Genomic DNA, 18,802 nt, shown 5'->3' with positions numbered 1-18,802 from the left:
CTTACTGACCACTCAGCTCATCAAAAACGAAGTGAATGAATACATCAGTGAGTAAGCAGGCTCAAAGCTATAGACTCTTTTGGTTGGCGGATGTATACGCTGGAAGAAAATAGTTCCTATGTAAAGTTTGGGTCATGATCTTTGGGACACTTATGTGTCACTTATGGTGTGTCACCTCTCTCCTCTCCTCTGCAGCTGACATCTCCAACACTGGATGAGAAGCGCTGCAGGCCAGACGAACTGAACCGCCCTGTTATTCATTAATAACCAATCATGCTGCAACGGAGAGTCATGACTCTGGGGCGCAAGCAGCACTCGAGAGCATTCGTTCTTGTTGGCGGTGGAATTCATGTCCTCGTTTAGCTCAATGTAAAGAAATTCTCTGGTTTAAACGCAGAGCAGTGCACAGATCGCTGAGCTCAAACCACTTACACCAAATAAAACGAGCATTTAACGAGAGGACTTTTTTAAGATGTGCAGGTTCTAAAGTGATGACATGACAGCGGCTTCGGGGAAGATCGGCCCAGACCGCAGAGGTCCAGATGTTGGCAGCTGCAGCAGCGACCGTCACACTCGGGATTTATGAAACGCAGCGATGAAGGCTTCAAATCCGACGACCACAAAATGAGCCCACAGCGAAACGAGCCTTAACCAGGATGAAGAAACGAAAACCTCAGCGTCTCCAGAGACTCACAAACCAGGCCGTGGATTTGGAAATCGACCGTTTCTGTGTTGCATCTCGTGATTCTGCAGCTTTCATAAGTGTGTTTGTGTAATAAAGGGCAGATTCGGGGTCAAGTCGTCATGATGAGCAGACTCCACGGTTCAGGGTTTGGGCCTTCAGCTACACAGACAGGATCTTTGGGAGAAGCTGAACACACATCGGGGGCCACTGTTTAAGGTGCAAACTGCTGAGACGAGACGTTTCTACCACAAAGCCGACGTGAGGGAAATCTAAACCTCCAGATTGAGCAACAGTCCCAGAGCCAGCTGATCCCACCAGGCTGATCTGCAACTTTACCAAATGTGATGCAAGAACATCCAACGTTTCATCGGCGCTTGCAGCAGCTCTGGGTGGCCTCCTCAGACTGAAGCTCCAGCCGAGCTTCAGGAATGAACACCTGAACCCTAACCATGAAACCATCCAGCGATCAGTCTGCAAATCGATCTAAAGCTGCTCCTCAGCTCGCTGTGGGTCTGCTCCCGCGGTGACTCTGTGTTTACCTCACAGCTCGAGGAGAAGAAACTGAAAATCAACGTTTTTAATAAATGATCAGCTGACCTGAGGTCCAGGAAGGCCGGGGATTCCTCTCGGGCCAGGCTGACCTCTGACCCCTCCGGGACCCTGCAGAGACAAAGGTTAGCGTGTTAGCAGCAGCAGCATGCGGACATTAAGTGTGACTCTTCCTGCCCTGAAGGCTCACCTGTGGACCAGAAGCACCTGGGCTGCCTTCTAGTCCCAGATCTCCAGGTGGTCCAGCTGCACCCTGCAGACAACACACACACACTCGTTTTCATGTCTTAGTGAGAACGTCGAGTCGACCGTAACCCTGACACTAAGACAACATTTTGAGCGTAAAAATGTCTTCAAACCCGTGAGGACGGACATTTGGTCCCCACAGGTACAGTAGCATGCCAATGTTCTGTCCTCACAAAGATGCCTAAACCTGCGCACACACACACACACACACACGCACACACACACGCACACACACACACACACACACACACGCACGCACACACGCACGCACACACACACACACACACGCACACACACGCACACACACACACGCACACACACACACACGCACACACGCACACACGCACACACACACGCACACACACACACGCACACACACACACGCACACACGCACACACGCACACACGCACACACACACGCACACACACACACGCACACGCACACACGCACACGCACACGCACACACACGCACGCACACACACACACACACACACACACACACGCACACGCACACACTCGTTTGCAGCTCCGAGTGTGTTCGTGTCCTACCTTGTCACCCAGTCGTCCCCGTCTTCCGTTTGGTCCCTGAGGAGAAGTCCACATATCTGATCAATAATCTCACAGCTGTTACAGCAGCGGTCTCCAACCTTTTTTGCGCCACGGACCGGTTCATGCCCGACAATATTTTCACGGACCGGCCTTTAAGGTGTCGCGGATAAATACAACAAAATAAAACTAATACCGAAAAAAGATTTATTCATAACACACGTGAAAAGACCCAGGAAAACCGAGTAAATGATAAAAACGATAACAAAATAACACTGAAAACTGATAAAAACCCTGAAAACCAGACATGTCACACCCCAGTCTCACGACTCACGGACCGGTACCGGACCGTGGCCCGGGGACCGCTGTGTTACAGCATCACTGATTTATACACGATCACATGACAGGCTGTGATGCAGGCATTCCTATTTCTGCCCCAGTGAATTATGGGATGCTTTTCTGGAGCTGCTCAGCTGCTGATTTCACTCAGTCAAGCTGTTTCTGGGCGTGTGAGGATGGAGCGAGGAAGACTTTTCCAGAGTTAAGCCTGTCTAAGACTTCCAGGCAGGCTGGCTCGGTGCCTGCAGGGCTGATTTCACTCGTTTATTTGGAATATTTTCAGCAAACGTTGGTTAAAAAACAGATGGTTAAAAACAGCGTTCATGACGAGCTGGCAGGAAGTTCATTCTGAAGGTTTAGTGAGTGACAGACGACTTCCAGCTAAGCTGAAGCTCGTCCGGCTGCCAGAAGCAGGCGGCTAACTTCAGAGATCTGTGTGAACGCTGAGCTAATGCTAGTTAGCGTCTCGTGCTCGACTCGCTGCCCCAGCCTGTGGTTAGCAGTAGTATTACACCAGAGTACAGCGCAGCATTGTATATCTCATCGTAGCTGCTTTAATAATCCTGGAATAACAAGATCTGCTCCTCGTGCTGAGAATGAAGAAGCTCACCGGGTTCCCCACGATTCCGGACTCTCCGAACCGGCCGTCCTGCCCGGGTGCTCCCTGTGGATTTGAACACATCACACTTCAGAGCAAGGATTTGAGACAGCGATGACACCAGCACGCTCTTTAGACAGACGTGCATACGCAGCAGGAATCTGTTAAAGAAACCTCGCAGTCTGGGCTCAGACTGTGAGGTTTCACATCAGTACTGCAAATCAGAGAAATGAAGTCGTTTCCAAGCAGATGTCAGCAGGTTTGCCCTCAAACACAGACAGAGAGAAACGAGGCGTCTACTTTTATTTATCTGAGACACATTTCTGCTGCGTCTGCTCTGGGACGTGTCTCACCGGCAGGCCGGGGTTTCCTGGGTCGCCTTTGGCTCCGGGCGAGGTGTTGTCGGCCCCCGGTTGTCCCTGTCAGAAGAAAGATGAAGCCACAGATTAAACAGTGAGCGTCCAGCTGTGGCCCAGCTGCGCTTCATGCAAACATTTATTAAAAACTTTGTGTGACGGCAGACGGGCTGCGGTTACTCTGAGTGTGTGGTTCGGTCGCAGCTCGCCTCGCGTTAGCGCCGGCGTCAGCGAGGACCGCTCCAGAGTGCAGGATTACAGAGCGGGAATCCGCTGCCCTCGGTCCCGTTTATGCCACATTAAAAACCCTCGTGGTGCTCAAACACTTGTAGTTGTCCTCCAAGGCGATAAACATAATATACCTGGATGCCCGTTTGATCATCGGAACACCGTTTCATGTTCCCACCTCACAGTTTAAGACTGTCTGCTTTTGGTTGGTGCAGCTTCGATGCTTCCTGCACAGAAACATCCAGACTGAAGCTCTCACAGCTTCCTGTCTGAAGACAGATGTTCGTGCGAGCGTCTCATCTGTTTGTTTGTGTGTTTCACAATCACGCCGATGACTTTAACCATCTGCTCTGCATGCACAGATTAATACGCTCGTGTGTGACGGACATCCTGGCTGTCTGGGTTTCATCACAGTTTCCTATTAAAAGGCCCGACAGCTCAAAGCTTTGCTTCAATAAATACAGGAAAGAAGAAGAATGTGCACCCCCCCACACCCACGCCCCTTCCCCCTGTGGGACACTTCTGCCCCTCCCTGGGGTGAGGGTGCTTCTTGGTCCCGGGGTGCATGGCTGGATGTTCTGATGTGGTCGTTGGCCTGCTCTCTTGGTGGTTTGGGGGGCTGCTGTCTCTGTGCATCCTTTCATTCTACCCCTGCCTGCCCGTGCTATTGCACAGATAATAAGTCATAACTGAAATGAATAAATAAACATGAACTAGAGGAGCCTACATGTATCTGGTCTTGGAAAAGCAAAATGTGTTCGGCATCGCCGTGCATTCACATCACAGTTCAGAGTGCAGAAGCTGCCAGACGGGACAGGATATCAAAGAAGAAGAAATGTTGATGTAAGGAGGAGAGAAAAACAGTTCAGAGAGGAGGAGAGACGAGAGAAGACGAGGAAATGTTTGACACTCACCGGATCTCCTCTCAGTCCTTGCTGTCCTTTCACCCCCGTCTCCCCCGTAATTCCTGGGATACCCTAAGGACAACAGTTCAGCCCGTCAATATAAGCAAAGGTCAGAGGTCAGCAACCACCAGCATCATTCCTCTACTTTAAAAAAAAAATCCCACTGTTTCGGATCATTACAGCCTTAGGACCCTACACCACACAACATGTTCCATCTAAGCCTGAAGCCTGACTCTGTCATCCCCCATGTAGCCGGGGTATCAGAGAAACTCAGAGTTTTCTCCAAGCATGACATCCCGGTGTATTTCAGACCCAGCAACACGCTCAGACAGAAACTGGTTCACCCGAAAGACAAAACGCCAAAACACAAACTTAACAATGTGGTGTATGCTGTACAGTGCAGCGAGGAATGCTCAGACCTCTACATTGGAGAGACCAAACAGCCACTTCACAAGCGCATGGCACAACACAGAAGAGCCACCTCCACAGGACAAGACTCAGCAGTTCATCTGCATCTAAAGGTCAAAGGTCACTCTTTCGAGGATGCCAATGTTCACATTTTGGACAGAGAGGACAGATGGTTTGAAAGAGGAGTGAAAGAAGCATCTATGTCCACTGTGAGCGACCATCTTTGAACAGAGGCGGGGTTTACGACACCAACTCTCTGCCATCTATAATCCAGTTTTGAGATCCTCCCCAGACGCCTTAACGCCCACTCACATCCTGGGACATCTGACCTCAGGAATTCACATGATAAGGTGGGGCCAGGTTTCACAATGAACACACCCGAAACTCTGGCTGATTGGGACCCACACCCAGTTACACACCTTGGCTCAGGCGATTAGAGGATCATCAGGGGGTCCTTTGTCCCTCTGTGGGGGGAAACTCCCACTAGGTTTATATCTGGGACTCTCCACCATTTGACCTTAGAACTGAAGAAGCTTCTCGGATGAGAGGTGAAACGTCTTCAAGCAACTTAAAGAAGTCCAGACGCTTTTCTTTCCAAGCTACTTAGACTACGATGACCGAGAACCTTCACAGACGGATCATTACAGCCTCATTTCTAAAGACACCGAGACGGCTTTACTGAAACTCACTAACGACATGATACAGGTGGTTGTAGCTCAGCAACCTTTGACCCCTTTGATTGTCACACTCTCACTAACTGATCTGGCTGCTCTCAGGAGCCTCTCATCTTAAACTGACAGATGTTTCAGAACTGATGCTAACATCTGTACGTCCTCGTGCTAAGGCATCCCTCAGGGCTCAGTCCGGGTCTGTTTGCATCACACGTGTTAGCCGTGGGCTAGCTGCTATCTGCTCTCTCCTTTCCTCCAGCTCAGTCCCGAGGTTCTCGTGTTCGGCTCTGACGGTTTCTTTAAGGAGGTCGGTCGTTACGTGAACAAACATTTGAAGTGTGCAGTATTTGAAATTTGCCATCCAATCATGTAAAATACCTTTTAGTTCACACTTTTTCTCCCACCTTTATCCCTGTGAGTCAATTTTAAATGTGCCTGTGTTTTTGTCCAAACAACCTCCAACGGTGCAAACCAAACCGCTGCCTCATTCTTGGTTCCCTTCTCTGACTCAGTGAAATTCAGAATTCATTTGAAAATTGCAGTATAAAGTATCGATGTTAGAATAACATTATATAGTTTTTGTTTTCTTTTACCGGGTTGCCGAGGTGTCCTCTCTCTCCTCGGGCTCCATCCCGTCCCGTCACTCCCTGCCGACACAGAAACACAGGAATTCCATTAAGCATGGAAACCCCCCCAATCAGCTCCCTTCCTGAGACGCCCGCTCGTTTCCTCCACGATGAGGACAGAAACTCATCGGTGTCTCTCCATCAGTGAGTCAAATCTGAACCTTTGGATCATTGTCACCAGTGTTGGTCAAGTTACTTGAAAAAAGTAATCAGTAACTAATTACTGATTACTTCCCCAAAAAAGTAATCCTGTTACTTTACTGGTTACTTAGTTACTTTTTAAAAACACGATGTACACCCTGAAGAGGTGATAAAGCGATAGATCTTTCAGCCCAATTCTACTTTCTACATAATCCATCATACAAAATGTAATCAAATGGAAAAGTCTCTTTTTAAAACTTGTTTTATTAGTTTTAATCTTTTAACTTTATGCATCAAGCAAACATTTAATTATCTGCAACATTCTCTGACTGGAAGAAATTAGTTTAACATTTAAACCTATTTTCTGCACATTCCAGCTCATAAAATAAAATATTTTTTGTGTTTACACTCAGTCTTTCAAATAGATGCAAGTAAAACACAGCAGAAAATAAATAAAGTCAAAGACTCAGCGGTCCTGTTGCTCTATTTTCACCTGTAAAGCAGGAGTGGGGTAGGCGGAGGGTTACCCTGGTGCAGGTGTGCCGCGGTCAGTGGAAGAATCCGCGAGTTTCTCTGTGAGTTTCCCATTACGTCGTAGCTACTCGGAGCTTGTTGGAAGTTTAGGGGTTTTTTCGCTGTAAAAAGAAGTTTTCTTCCCACGCACAGCGGACACTAATGTTTTTGTCACTTTTTATGGAATCAAACTCAAAGTAAGGTCAGTACTTCCACGCTTTAAACGCTGCACGCTCATACTCTCTCTGCACTCGATATATGATCCACTGTTGATCTGCACACAGCTGTTGTCACCAACGTCACACTCGCTTACGTCACTGTCATGAGACATTCTCGCAAAAAAAATCACGGTTTTAGTAACGCAGTAACGCAGCGTTCCTACGGGAAAGTAACGGTAATCTAATTACCGTTTTTGCAATAGTAATCCCTTACTTTACTCGTTACTTTAAAAAAGTAATCAGATTACAGTAACGCGTTACTGCCCATCTCTGATTGTCACTGACTCTTCGGGCTGTTTACTAATAATTTTTTATGGTGGCGGTAATATGATCAACATTTGATGCATGATGAAAATGAAAGTTGACCGTCGAGGCAGGAAAAGCAGCGCGCCGACATGCCGGTTGTTGTACTCTCCGTGTTCACTGCCTCTGAGCTTTGAATGGCCGAGGGCCGTTTCAGAGAGCTGTGACGTCTGTGTGAGAGCTCGCCGACTTCATCTGCGCTGCAGCGTTATCAGGATGTTTGCAGCTGCCGGGGAACAAAGGAAGACTTTGGAAAAAGAGGGATCTGCCTCAGATAAATGATGTTTGTGATGGCAGCCGAGCGGAGAGTGAAACTACCCTGACTCAGTGCTGACATATGAGAGCAGTCAGCAGCTGTCTCTGTGGATGGACTGCAGCTGGTAGTCCTGAGCTCAGGAACCAGCTCTCCCAGTGCTGCCGGACCTGGACCACCAACACCAGCTGCAGCCCAACAGTTCAGCATTTCACTGCATATTGGACTGTGTATGACTGTGCATGTGACAAATAACATTTGAATTTGAGCTGGACACCAGAGTCTCTGCAGAGGCAGCCGTTGGCATCGACGACCAGCGTGATGGTTAGCAGAAATGGAACTTTCAAATTAAAAGCCCGGGGTCTGGCGCTTATCTTGCTGAGTGGATGAAAGACTAAAGGAAACGTAGCGGTGTTGATAACACATAAACGATGGTGTGATTTTGCTCATATGAACCTTTTACTTTGGGTTAACAGAGGACGCTGAGCCACCAGCAGCTATGACACAACATAATAATTTATCAAAGGTTTATTAAATATTTCATTGATGTTAAAATAATTATTCAGTAATGTTTAGCTACCAGTTTATTGGGAAAATAAACAAAGGAAGCAGAAATGTGGTGATTCGGTCGTTGGTGTGACTCAGGTTTCCCGTTATCTGTCATCATCCTTCCTGTTTATGCATCGCGATATCTCACGCTACAGATCACAGAGATACCTGACGATGAAGGCGATCAGGATGAAGCTGTGCTATCTGTACGTCAGTACCTGTTCTCCGTCCACTCCGCTCAGCCCGTCCTCTCCGTCTTCGCCCTGCGGCGGTGGAAGAAAAGTCTTCTGTGAGACTTTATCAGGACGTGAGTGTTTGTGCTTCCTCCTACATTCCTGAGTAACTCACCCTTTCTCCTCGCAGCCCTCTGAAGCCCTGCAAACACACAAACGCACACACATCATCAACATCGGCTTCTGGCAGATCTGCTCCGGGACATTTCAGCGGCACTGCTCTACCTTCTGTCCTCTGATTCCCGAGCATCCCTGGACTCCCTGAGGTCCGCTCGGTCCAGGTAAACCTCTCCCGCCCTGCGACACACAGACAGAGTGAGCAGCGACGCAGCAAAAGACGCAGATGATGGTTTATGATTCACGTTTGAGCAGCTGGCAGACAGAGTGACGCTCTTGGTCCGTTTTGACTCACAGAGACGACTTTCACAGATGTTTATCTCTTTATTTAAACGTCTTTTTTGTCCTCAACAACAATTCAAAGTGACGTAGAACTGCAGAGAAAGACTCATAATGGAGACGCTGAAACAACAAATATATTTTCTGTGGCCTTAAGTCCAGCAGCATATCTTCTGAGAGTAACCAGAGACGCTGTTGGTTTGAAGATGATGAGGCATGTGTGCAGATGATGTATATGAAGGAAATGAAGAAGCACTTACAGCGAGGCCCTCCTCTCCGGGGAAGCCGGGGTGACCCTTCTGCCCAACCGTGCCCTGTTTTTAAAAATACAGGTGACGGTTCAGTGCGAAAAAAGGAGATGAGAAACCTTCAACGGCCAGAAAGACAGACAGCTTCATGCCTCCATGCTTCCTAATGTTCGCCTGCTGCTTCACTAAGTCTGAGTAAGGTTTGAAGAAAACCCCCAGGAAGCATCCAGTTCTCCCCCTTTCCTGTTTTTCCTTCTTCTTTTTCCCCTTTCAAATATTTTCTCTTCTATATACTAATCCATTCCTCTGCACCCCCCCCACCTCCCTGTGTAACAGTATATCTTTAACACTGGAATCAAGTCTGCTTCACTTTGAAATATCAACCCGGCCACTTTCTAACTATGAAATCACTGAAAGCGTCTGTTTGGTCTCAGAGCAGTCCGGCCTCTTTAATGCTTCTGGCACAGTCTCTGTTATTCTGTTTGGACTTAAAAGGCGTGAATATTTCAGTTCACCTTTGACCCTGGGGGGCCCCGAGAGCCACGGATGCCTTCATGTCCTGAACATTTGCACATGACGTTGCAGCACTCCCTGTTTGACACGGCGTCCTGCAGAGAGAAAGAGACACACACTCTTTAAAGATTAAGTTAAAGAAACAGGAAATCTGAGGTTTATCTGTCCATGAAGCCAGATAACACACACAGAGTAAAGATGGAGCTCATCTGCATAGCAGTGTAAATGTATGCTATGTCTTCTAATGATGCTGCCTAAGGGAAGCATGTATAATGTAAACAGAATTGGTCCTAGCACTGAACCCTGTCAAAGTGTGAGGTTGATTTACCTGCAGCGACATGAATCACTTACAATCTGCTTGAGGATGGTGCTGCCGATGCTCGGCACGCCGATGCTCAGAGGAAGTTTGTAGCCGAAACCTCGACCGAACTCCACCATCTGCAGCTGGGCGGGGTAACGCGCTCCCTCGAGAGCCACAACCAGCAGAGCGTTGACGCCTGCGAGAGAAGATGCCGCTGATGTGAAATGTCTCTGTAAATTTATATTCAACAGTGAACAGGTGAAGCTGTTTTTACCAGACTGTCTTAGCAGCTCCGATTCGTTCTCCAGCATCACCACATCTTCATCAAATCCATCTGAGAAGATCACCAGCACCTGATGGAACAGGTTAGCCACACGTCACAAGGTTTCCTTCTATGCCATCATCAACATGGAGCAGGAAATGGTGGTTTTAGTATTAATCATTGTTAAGACTGATTTTAAAAGGCATTTAACATAAATTCTGAAAAGTAGAACTAAAGATCACAACAAATGTTGCCTCAAAGTGCTTAATGTGAGGTAAAGACTGTAAAAAACCAACCAGGAAATACACAAAAGACTAAAAGCAGGCGTCACCTTCAGGACGGGGTCAGACTGTGGGATTAACAAACACTGCGTGATCCTCTTCCAGCTGTACTGCTCGGCTTCCACTCACTAATAAATCACATGGTTTGTTTAATCCACACTTGGTCATGTATCAGCTGCTCCACACTCCTTTACTGTGAGTCATCATCGTTCCCACACAGAAGGAATTCCAGTATCCTGGAAAAATCCTTCCAAACGGAAACAGCGTCTGGCTGAAGAACGCCTTCAAGTGCAGCGTGTTTGGAAGTCTCACAACGCAGTTTATTGGGAAGCTTCAGAGATGAGTGAAGCAGTAGCCGGAATTATGTGGTTGACCAAGCAGCAGCCTGGTCCCGGAAGACTCTATCCCTTTAACAGCTTTTTTGGTGTGTGTGTGCGTGTGTGTGCATGTGTGTGCGTGTGCATGTGTGTGCGTGTGCGTGTGTGTGTGCGTGTGTGTGTGCGTGTGTGTGTGCGCGCGCGCACGTGTGTATTTAAACTACATAAGATAAATGGACGTGTCTACAGGATCCATCAGCATCAGTTCCTGTTTATGAAATTAGCAGCTAGTCGTGCAGCCGCCTCTGCAGAAAGAAAACCAGGGCAATGCAGAAGTTTACAAAGCTTTCATCCACTGATCCTGCTCAGAGCGCTCATCTATAGTGAGGCGATCCTCACGTGTAAACACACGCCCCCTCAACGCGACCCATCGGTGTACAGACTGTTAGGAAGTTAGTGAACAGGACCCTGTGCCTAAACTTCCACGGTACTATCTTCAGCCTTGTTCCAGCTCAGATTCATAATAGTCACCTTTAGAAGGATGGGGAGCGCAGTACAATTATACAAAGTACTTTTTTATACATGAAAACACTCAGTCTCACCTTCACACCAGCTTTGGACTGCAGCTTGAACTTCTCCCCAAAGGATCTGAGCAGAGCTGTGTTGAAGTACGTAGGCTCTGCTAAATTAAAGTCCATGACTTTGGTCACCACGCCGTCACTGTACGGCACAAAGCTAAAGTCTTCCACTGTGTTTCCATCGCGGCTCACGATTCGATAGGCTACGTTGGGTTTGATGGGCTCGGGGTCGAGGCAGCACAGGCCTTGTACTGAGGAAACGTAATTAGCGATCTCTGGCAGGGAGGTCCTGAGCTGGTTGTGGCCGCTGACCAGCACCTCATTTGGATTTCTTCTTCTAGAAATATCGAATCCCATGGCGATGTCGATGGTGCAGGCTGTAACAGAGACATTTGTATATATTTTTTGGCAAAGACAGGTGGATATGGCAGGTAAGAGGGGGAGACAAAGACAAAAGATCACTAGAACATCGACTTTTCAAACTCACATGGTCGATCTGGGGGAGGTTTGGATTTGCAGATGGTGTCGACCACCTTTTGCTTGATATTTTCCAAGCTGCCAAAGTTCTGCACAGTGAAGAGGTTCTCCGGTGTGCCGGTGATCTGCAGCAGCTCCAGAATGTGGACATCTCCAATGCCGATGGCAAACACCTCGATTCCTAGATCCCTTAGTTCGATGGCAGGGTCTTCAACATCATCTTGCGATTCTCCATCTGTGATCAACACCAAATTCTGGGAGATGCCTTCAGATTTACGACTGCCCCGCAATGCCTCAAAATACTCCTTAATGGAAGTCAGTGCCAGTCCGATGTTGGTTCCTCCCCCACTCTGACTCATTTTCAAGATGTGATCCGACATTTCCTTCTCAGTGTAGAACTGGTTGAGGTAAAACTCGTGTTGAAAAGTGCTGCTGAACTGGGCAAACCCAGCACGAACTAAATCTTCACTGACTTTGAAGCTGTTGATGAGATCTATGGTGAAGTTCTTCATGATGGCGTAGTCAGCTTGGTTAATGCTACCCGACTGATCAACTAGGAAGACCAGGTCAGCACGTTGCTTTTCACAAACTGTAAATGAAAACGCAGATATTAGAGACGTGGACCATACACTGTGTGGAGGCTCTTCATGTTCTTTTGTTGACAAATACAGATTATTTTTGTGACGATGGCATGAAACTCACATTTTAAACACATTCGGTGCTCTACACGTATGATGGTGATGGTTAGTTGTTTGCAATTATTATCCCCGGGGTTAAAAATTTAGACTCGTGCCAAAAACTGCAGTTCCTGTAACATCCAGCAGAGGCTCCAGCAGCGAGTCAGTCCCTTTGACACCCACGTTAACACGTGACAGCAGAAATAAACATGTGGATGTTGTTTATGTTTAAGTTCGTTAGATTAGCAAAGTTCATCTGGTTATTAGACGCCTTGTGTTTTCTGCCCCTGTATTCCCTCACCCTTTGTGTTTCATGCTGCATGTCTTATGTTATCAAGTTTGTATTGTCTTGTCTGTGTCTCATGTTTCCTGTTTTATTTTGAAGGAGGTGTGTGTTCTTTGTTCATTGTATTTAGTTTCACTTCCCCTGTCCTGTCATTAGCCTCCTGTCAGTCAGCTGTTCGCCCATGTGTTCCCACTTCCCTTAATCACCTCCTGTGTATTTAAGTCCTCTGTTTTCAGGGTGTCATTGTCAGATCGGTTGCGTTGTAGGCCAAGAGTTCATGTCAAGTTTTCAGGTCAGGTCCATGTTCCTGTTGTAGGCTTTTATTTAATTTAGCTCACCCAGTTTCGTTTATTGTTAGCCTTGCCAGCCTCAATAAACGGCTCGTGTTTGGTCATTCAAGTCACGTTTTGTTTCGTTTTGGGTCCACCTTTCACTCTACACACAGTCAGCCTCGCGGATTGTGACACTTGGGCCTTTAGGTATTATTAAGAAGGTAGTTTGCATTATTATTTGCATTATTAGGGGGTAGCATCTTTGACGTCTTTTACTGTACAAATATGAAGCGCCTTGAGGTGACTGTTGTTGTGATTTGGCGCTATATAAATAAAATTGAATTGAATTGAACAGCTAATTCTTTGAACTGAAGCATTTTTAATGCAACAGTGTACCAACCAATAATATGGCTGCTGTTAGGTTAATAGTACTAACAGACTTATCAAGAAATCTGAGCTCCAGTTGTGCTGAGTGAAATTTGGGGACTTTATTATGCACTAATTAGCATCTGTGGGATGCTCCCATACAGGCTGTGGAAACAAGTGCTATAAAGCTATAAAGTGATCCACTTTGTTTTCCAAACTTCGGTCAGATGTTTGTGAGCCTTTGCTAATCATAGATTTATCAGTGTCATGTTGGTGTTTAAAGACATCCAGTATGCTGTACTGACTGTAGAAATATCTGAGCTAATGAGTGTAAAAACCCAGAAAACTTCTGAAGTTACTGTTGCCAACATAAAATCTTCCTGCTTGCTTTTCTTACAATGATGTGGGAAGAATCGTGTTTTAAAACGCTTCTTCTCAATCAATTTGAGGATTATTTACGTCAAGTCTGAAATTCAGAAATGTGCTGTTAGTATAATCATTTATTGTATCCTTGCAAATCCATTTTCTTTTGCCTGATGTAATTAGACGTTTAGTTGCTTACCTGGTTTGGTGGAGTTGCACAGGACTTCCGTGATGTTTTTGTAGAGTTTTTCCAGGGCGTCAAAGTTATCCACGTAAAAAACTCTGGCTTTATCTTGACCAGCCATGACCTCCAGCTGTTTCTTGTTGGCTCCTTCTACTCCAATACTGAAGACAGTGACCCCTTTGTTTCTCAGAGCCGCAGATGGTTCATTCAGACTGTGTGGGTCAGTAGCATCGCCATCGGTAATTACCATGAGGATCTGAGGCACCTGCAGCTCTGCCCGTCCACCATAGTTAGCATCAAAGAACTGTAGAGCATATTTCAAAGCTTTGCCAGTGTACGTGTCTCCATACGGGGATTTGAGAGCCATTATGGCCTGGGAAACCTCCTGCTTGGAGCTGAACTGATTGAGAGTGAAAATAGACTTGGGTTCATTCGCGTAGAGGATGACACCGAAGCGGGTCAGGTCTTTGCCAACTGTGGTTTGGTTCACCATTGACTGCATGAACTTCTGCATGCTTCGAAACTTTTCCAGGGTTATGCTTGTGGAGCCGTCCACCAAGAAAATGATGTCAGCTCTTTCTGTCTTCTTGCATTCTGGTGGTAAAAAGCACAAATGTTTGGTCAGAGGGAATGGGAGAAGGAACGTCAAGGAACAGCTCTTTAAAACCTCCTAAGACCCAAACCCTTTCATGGCATGCATTTTTAATTTCTCTTTGCTATTTGGGCTGATTAAGACCTGATGAATGTAAAAAACATTTTCTTTTTACCTATTTTTTTGTTTCTGAGAAGAATGATATTCGTTTTTAATTTTTATAGAGCAGTGTAATGTCCTCGTAAGTGGATATTAGGCCATTGTAGAAAAATATTAAGTATTGTGGTCTAGAAAACCCAAAATGTGATGTCCACATATGCGGACGTCAAGTCCTAGAAGGTTAAAATATTAAAGTGAAGGCGACGAGGATCTCTTTATCATGTAGGGTTGATGTACCACAATAGGTTTTAATGGTGGAAGAAACTGGAACCACTGAAAGAAAGCTGCAAACACCCAAACAGAAAGTCCCGGATCTGCTCCAGAAGTTCCCCGCTAATCTATAATGCTGCTAAAATCATCCCTGTCTCTCTTCCACAGCATGTCTTTATCCCGTCTTCCTTCTCTCACCCCAACCAATCACAGCAGATGGCCCCGCCCCTCCCTGAGCCTGGTTCTGCCAGAGGTTTCTTCCTGTTAAAAGGGAGTTTTTCCTTCCCACTGTCACCAAGTGCTGCTCATAGGGGGTCATATGATTGTTGGGGTTTTCTCTGTATGTATTATTGTAGGGTCTACCTTAAAATATAAAGCACCGTGAGCCGACTGATGTTGTGATTTGGCGCTGTATGAATAAAATTGAATTCATTCCTAACCACCACATTGACCTCATTATAATACTGTAGTTCTCATGTTACACAGGTCGGAAAAACAGAGGACCCTTTTAATGTGGGACTCAACAAGTATGTATTCAAAGAGGAGTCCTTTCCTCCTTGGAAAGATGAGTGGACGAATGACAAAATCTTTCCTGTCTTTACACAAACACATATTACAGAACAGGATCCTTCTCATTACAGCAAGGAGCCCATTAACTGGCAGACAACTGAATTAACCTGTTAAAGTAAGAAGCCTCAGACTTGAATGATCTCATCCCTTCTGCCTGGCACTAGACTGCAAACTGTAAAGATTTTTATATTTACAAAAACAAGGATATAGTTCACGTTTCGGGTTGGTCCCAGTCTCCTCTCACCTCTCTCCGGATCACAGAGCTCCAAAGCCACTTGACTCTCCAAGTCCCTCAAAGCATCAAAGTCCCTCTCAGCATACATCCTATCTTGGGATCCACTGATCTCGAGCAGCTGGGTGGTGTTGGCGTCCACCACTCCAATGGCGTAGACCACCACTCCTTTGGCCCTCAGATCTTCAGCGGGGCGTTTAACTGCATCTTGAGCCTCGCCATCTGTTATGACCACTAGCCTCTGCCTCAGGCTGGGCCGTCCTCCTCTGGCTGCATCAAAATACTGAGATACTTCTCTTATGGCTTTGCCCGTGTACGTGCCTCCACCCATCTGCTTCATGCTATCGATGGCTGTCGACATTTCTTCTTTGCTGTAGTGGACGTTGAGTGGGAACTCGAGGCTTTGGACAGTGCTGAACTGCATGACGCCTACGTGCACCTCATTCTTCCCAATGATGGACTTCCTAATGACCGATTTCATGAACTCTTTCATTTTTGTGTAGTCTTCAGCATAGATGCTTCCAGAGCTGTCAATCAAGAAGACGAGGTCGCCTGGTATATCTTTACAAACTGTAGGCAGAGTAGCACATCCATGTTAGCATCGCTGCTTGTATGTTAAATAATAATTACCCTGTTTCAAGAAACAAAGGTGTCCTGTGTTGAACGGCTCTTGTCCTCTCCAGCCTTCTATGACCACGTGCAGCATATTATATCTATATATCTGTCTCTATGTATAGATACATTTTGGCTAATATTTGCTCACTTTTATCTTATTCCTCTGGTGGCATTTGATAAGTACGACAATTTCATGCATATTAATTCAGTATTTTATGCTAACACTTAAAACAGTGTCTTTCTCAGTGTAAAAACTCATTTCTGTTAAGGTGACGAACTCCCTGATATCCAACGATTTATGTCATCAGTAAAATCTGTTCTCCTTTCACTTTGCTTATTTCAGTTTCATTCTACTCTTAACTACTGGTTTAAGGCTGAATACGGCAGTTTTATACGGCTCTTTTCATTAAACTTAAACCCAATGAGATATACAATGACTTAAACACTGAAAATTAATAAAATGCAGCTGCAGTATGTGCTGCTTGTAACCTCTAGACATGCATTTGTAGCATGAGTGTGGTTCATTTCCCCTCACCGTCTGTAGAACAGATATCTGTGATGATTTCATCTTTGATCGACTTTAAGGCATCGAAATTATTGACAAAGAAAGTCCTCTTGGGGTCACCGGAAATCTCTTCCAGCTCAGGCACGTCGGCGTCTTTCACCCCAATGGTGTAGACAATGACACCCTGCTTCCTCAGTCGCTCTGCTGGAACCTTGACCTTATCCTGAGATTTTCCATCCGTGATGACCACCAGGAACTCGGGGACTTTGTGACCACGAGTGACCACAGCTCTCTCAAAGTGTGGACTCATGAATTCCAGGGCCTGCCCCGTCTGTGTGCCGCCGCCTACTTGTCTAATTTCCTCCACAGCTTTCTCCAGCGTGGATGCATCTGTGTAATCGGTCAGATCAAATTCCAGGTTTGGCGAATCTGCGTATTTGGCAACGCCCATTCGGATATGCTGAGGCCCGATACGGAAGGTATTAATAAACTCAATGATGAACTTCTTCATGTCATAGAAGTCAGTGGGGTGAATGCTTCCCGAGTGGTCGATCAGGAAGAACATGTCTGCTTCATCGGTCTGCACGCAGCCTGGAAAGGAAAAGCAAACATTCTGAGTTTTGCAACTTTAAATTTGTTAAAGAAGTCATGATGTTCAAGTTAAGTCATGAAAGTGTAAGAACATGCTGGTCCACACCTTCTTTGATGCCAGCTCTTCTTGTGCTGACTGAGACCGCCTGGTGAATGATGTTATAGCAAAGAGTCTTCTGCAGGTTCTTCTTCAGACCTTTCAGCTTGTCAAAAGTGTCCACTATGAACACGTGCTTGTTGGGGGGGTGGGACGCTATCTGGTTCAGTTCAGCCTCGTTGGCATTTTGGACTCCTACAGCGTAAACGGTGACGCCAGCGCGGCGGAGAGCAGCTGCCGCCTCGGTGACGTTATCCTGCGATTCGCCGTCTGTGATCACGACCGCCACCTGCTGAACGCCCTTATCTTTCCTGCTTCCAGCGTCCTCCGTGAAAATATTTTTGCGAGTGAAGTCGAGGGCAGCTCCGGTGTTTGTACCACCTCCGCGATAAGGCAGGATTTTGATGAAATTCAGCAAACTGTCCGTTTCATTAAAGTTGTTGAGGTAGACCAGCGCTGTGGCTTGGTCGCTGTACGTAACGATACCCACCCGAACTCTCTTGTCACCGACGTCAAAGCCGCTGACAATGGACAGCAGAAAAGAGCGCACCAGGTCGAAGTTCTCAGAGCCGATGCTTCCCGACTCGTCCACGATGAAGACGAAGTCCGCCAGTTTGGCTGCTTTGCAGTCTGTAAAGGGAATCATAATCTCGTTATCACTCAAGCATTCTGATTCAGGATGTGACGATGACGCCACACTAATTCTTTTTACTTTTTGTTAATGTGTAGCTTCACCCCAGTTCCACAAAGGTTGGGATGCTGTACAAAATGGGAATAACAGCAGAATACAACCTCACATCTCAGTACACAGCATCACACTTTTTGGAATTAGGGTTAAATATGTGTTGCTAGTAGGTCATTTGGTTGGATGTTGTTTCTTTGGCACAGAATTCCAGGTACGTGACAGCTAATAAAGGTTTCCCATCCAGGGTGCCTGTTTCTGTATTGCCCTCATATTCCGCACTCAAACTAAAGAATTAGTCCACATATACTGTCGAGGATCATTAGAACGAACAGATCCATGTTATTTGTTTTAATAACTCATGTAGGCAGTCACAGTGGGACACCCACTACATGCTGAGAATCCTGTCCTGTCTTCCTTCTCTCACCCCAACCAATCACAGCAGATGGCCCCGCCCCTCCCTGAGCCTAGTTCTGCAGGAGGTTTCTTCCTGTTAAAAGGGAGTTTTTCCTTCCCACTGTCGCCAAAGTGCTGCTCATAGGGGGTCATATGATTGTTGGGTTTTTCTCTGTATCTATGAAGCGCCTTGAGGCGACTTTTGTTGTGATTTGGCGCTATATAAATAAAATTGAATTGAATTGAGAAGTGACACTAGCATTT

At 46.3% G+C, this 18,802-nt stretch overlaps 1 protein-coding gene across 3 annotated transcripts in view; it reads right to left on the bottom strand.

Annotated features, from left to right (window-relative positions):
- Positions 1-18,802, bottom strand: part of col6a4a (collagen, type VI, alpha 4a) — a 70,233-nt gene that overhangs the window by 25,389 nt on the left and 26,042 nt on the right. For all 3 annotated transcript variants that reach the window (XM_026185578.1, XM_026185579.1, XM_026185580.1), the window contains 20 exons: positions 17,470-18,090; positions 16,803-17,363; positions 15,665-16,222; positions 13,905-14,483; positions 11,752-12,330; positions 11,289-11,641; positions 10,101-10,179; positions 9,877-10,022; positions 9,528-9,620; positions 9,025-9,078; positions 8,594-8,665; positions 8,484-8,510; positions 8,354-8,398; positions 6,126-6,179; positions 4,463-4,525; positions 3,318-3,383; positions 2,977-3,030; positions 2,031-2,066; positions 1,425-1,487; positions 1,283-1,345 (listed from right to left, as the gene is read on the bottom strand). In XM_026185578.1, the coding sequence (XP_026041363.1) occupies positions 1,283-1,345; positions 1,425-1,487; positions 2,031-2,066; positions 2,977-3,030; positions 3,318-3,383; positions 4,463-4,525; positions 6,126-6,179; positions 8,354-8,398; positions 8,484-8,510; positions 8,594-8,665; positions 9,025-9,078; positions 9,528-9,620; positions 9,877-10,022; positions 10,101-10,179; positions 11,289-11,641; positions 11,752-12,330; positions 13,905-14,483; positions 15,665-16,222; positions 16,803-17,363; positions 17,470-18,090 (4,166 nt within the window). The remainder of the gene's footprint in view (positions 1-1,282; positions 1,346-1,424; positions 1,488-2,030; positions 2,067-2,976; positions 3,031-3,317; positions 3,384-4,462; positions 4,526-6,125; positions 6,180-8,353; positions 8,399-8,483; positions 8,511-8,593; positions 8,666-9,024; positions 9,079-9,527; positions 9,621-9,876; positions 10,023-10,100; positions 10,180-11,288; positions 11,642-11,751; positions 12,331-13,904; positions 14,484-15,664; positions 16,223-16,802; positions 17,364-17,469; positions 18,091-18,802) is intronic.

The sequence above is a fragment of the Astatotilapia calliptera genome, chromosome 11 (assembly GCF_900246225.1).
Source record: "Astatotilapia calliptera chromosome 11, fAstCal1.2, whole genome shotgun sequence".
Classification (NCBI taxonomy): domain Eukaryota; kingdom Metazoa; phylum Chordata; class Actinopteri; order Cichliformes; family Cichlidae; genus Astatotilapia; species Astatotilapia calliptera.
This window is presented reverse-complemented; position numbering and strand designations above follow the sequence as displayed.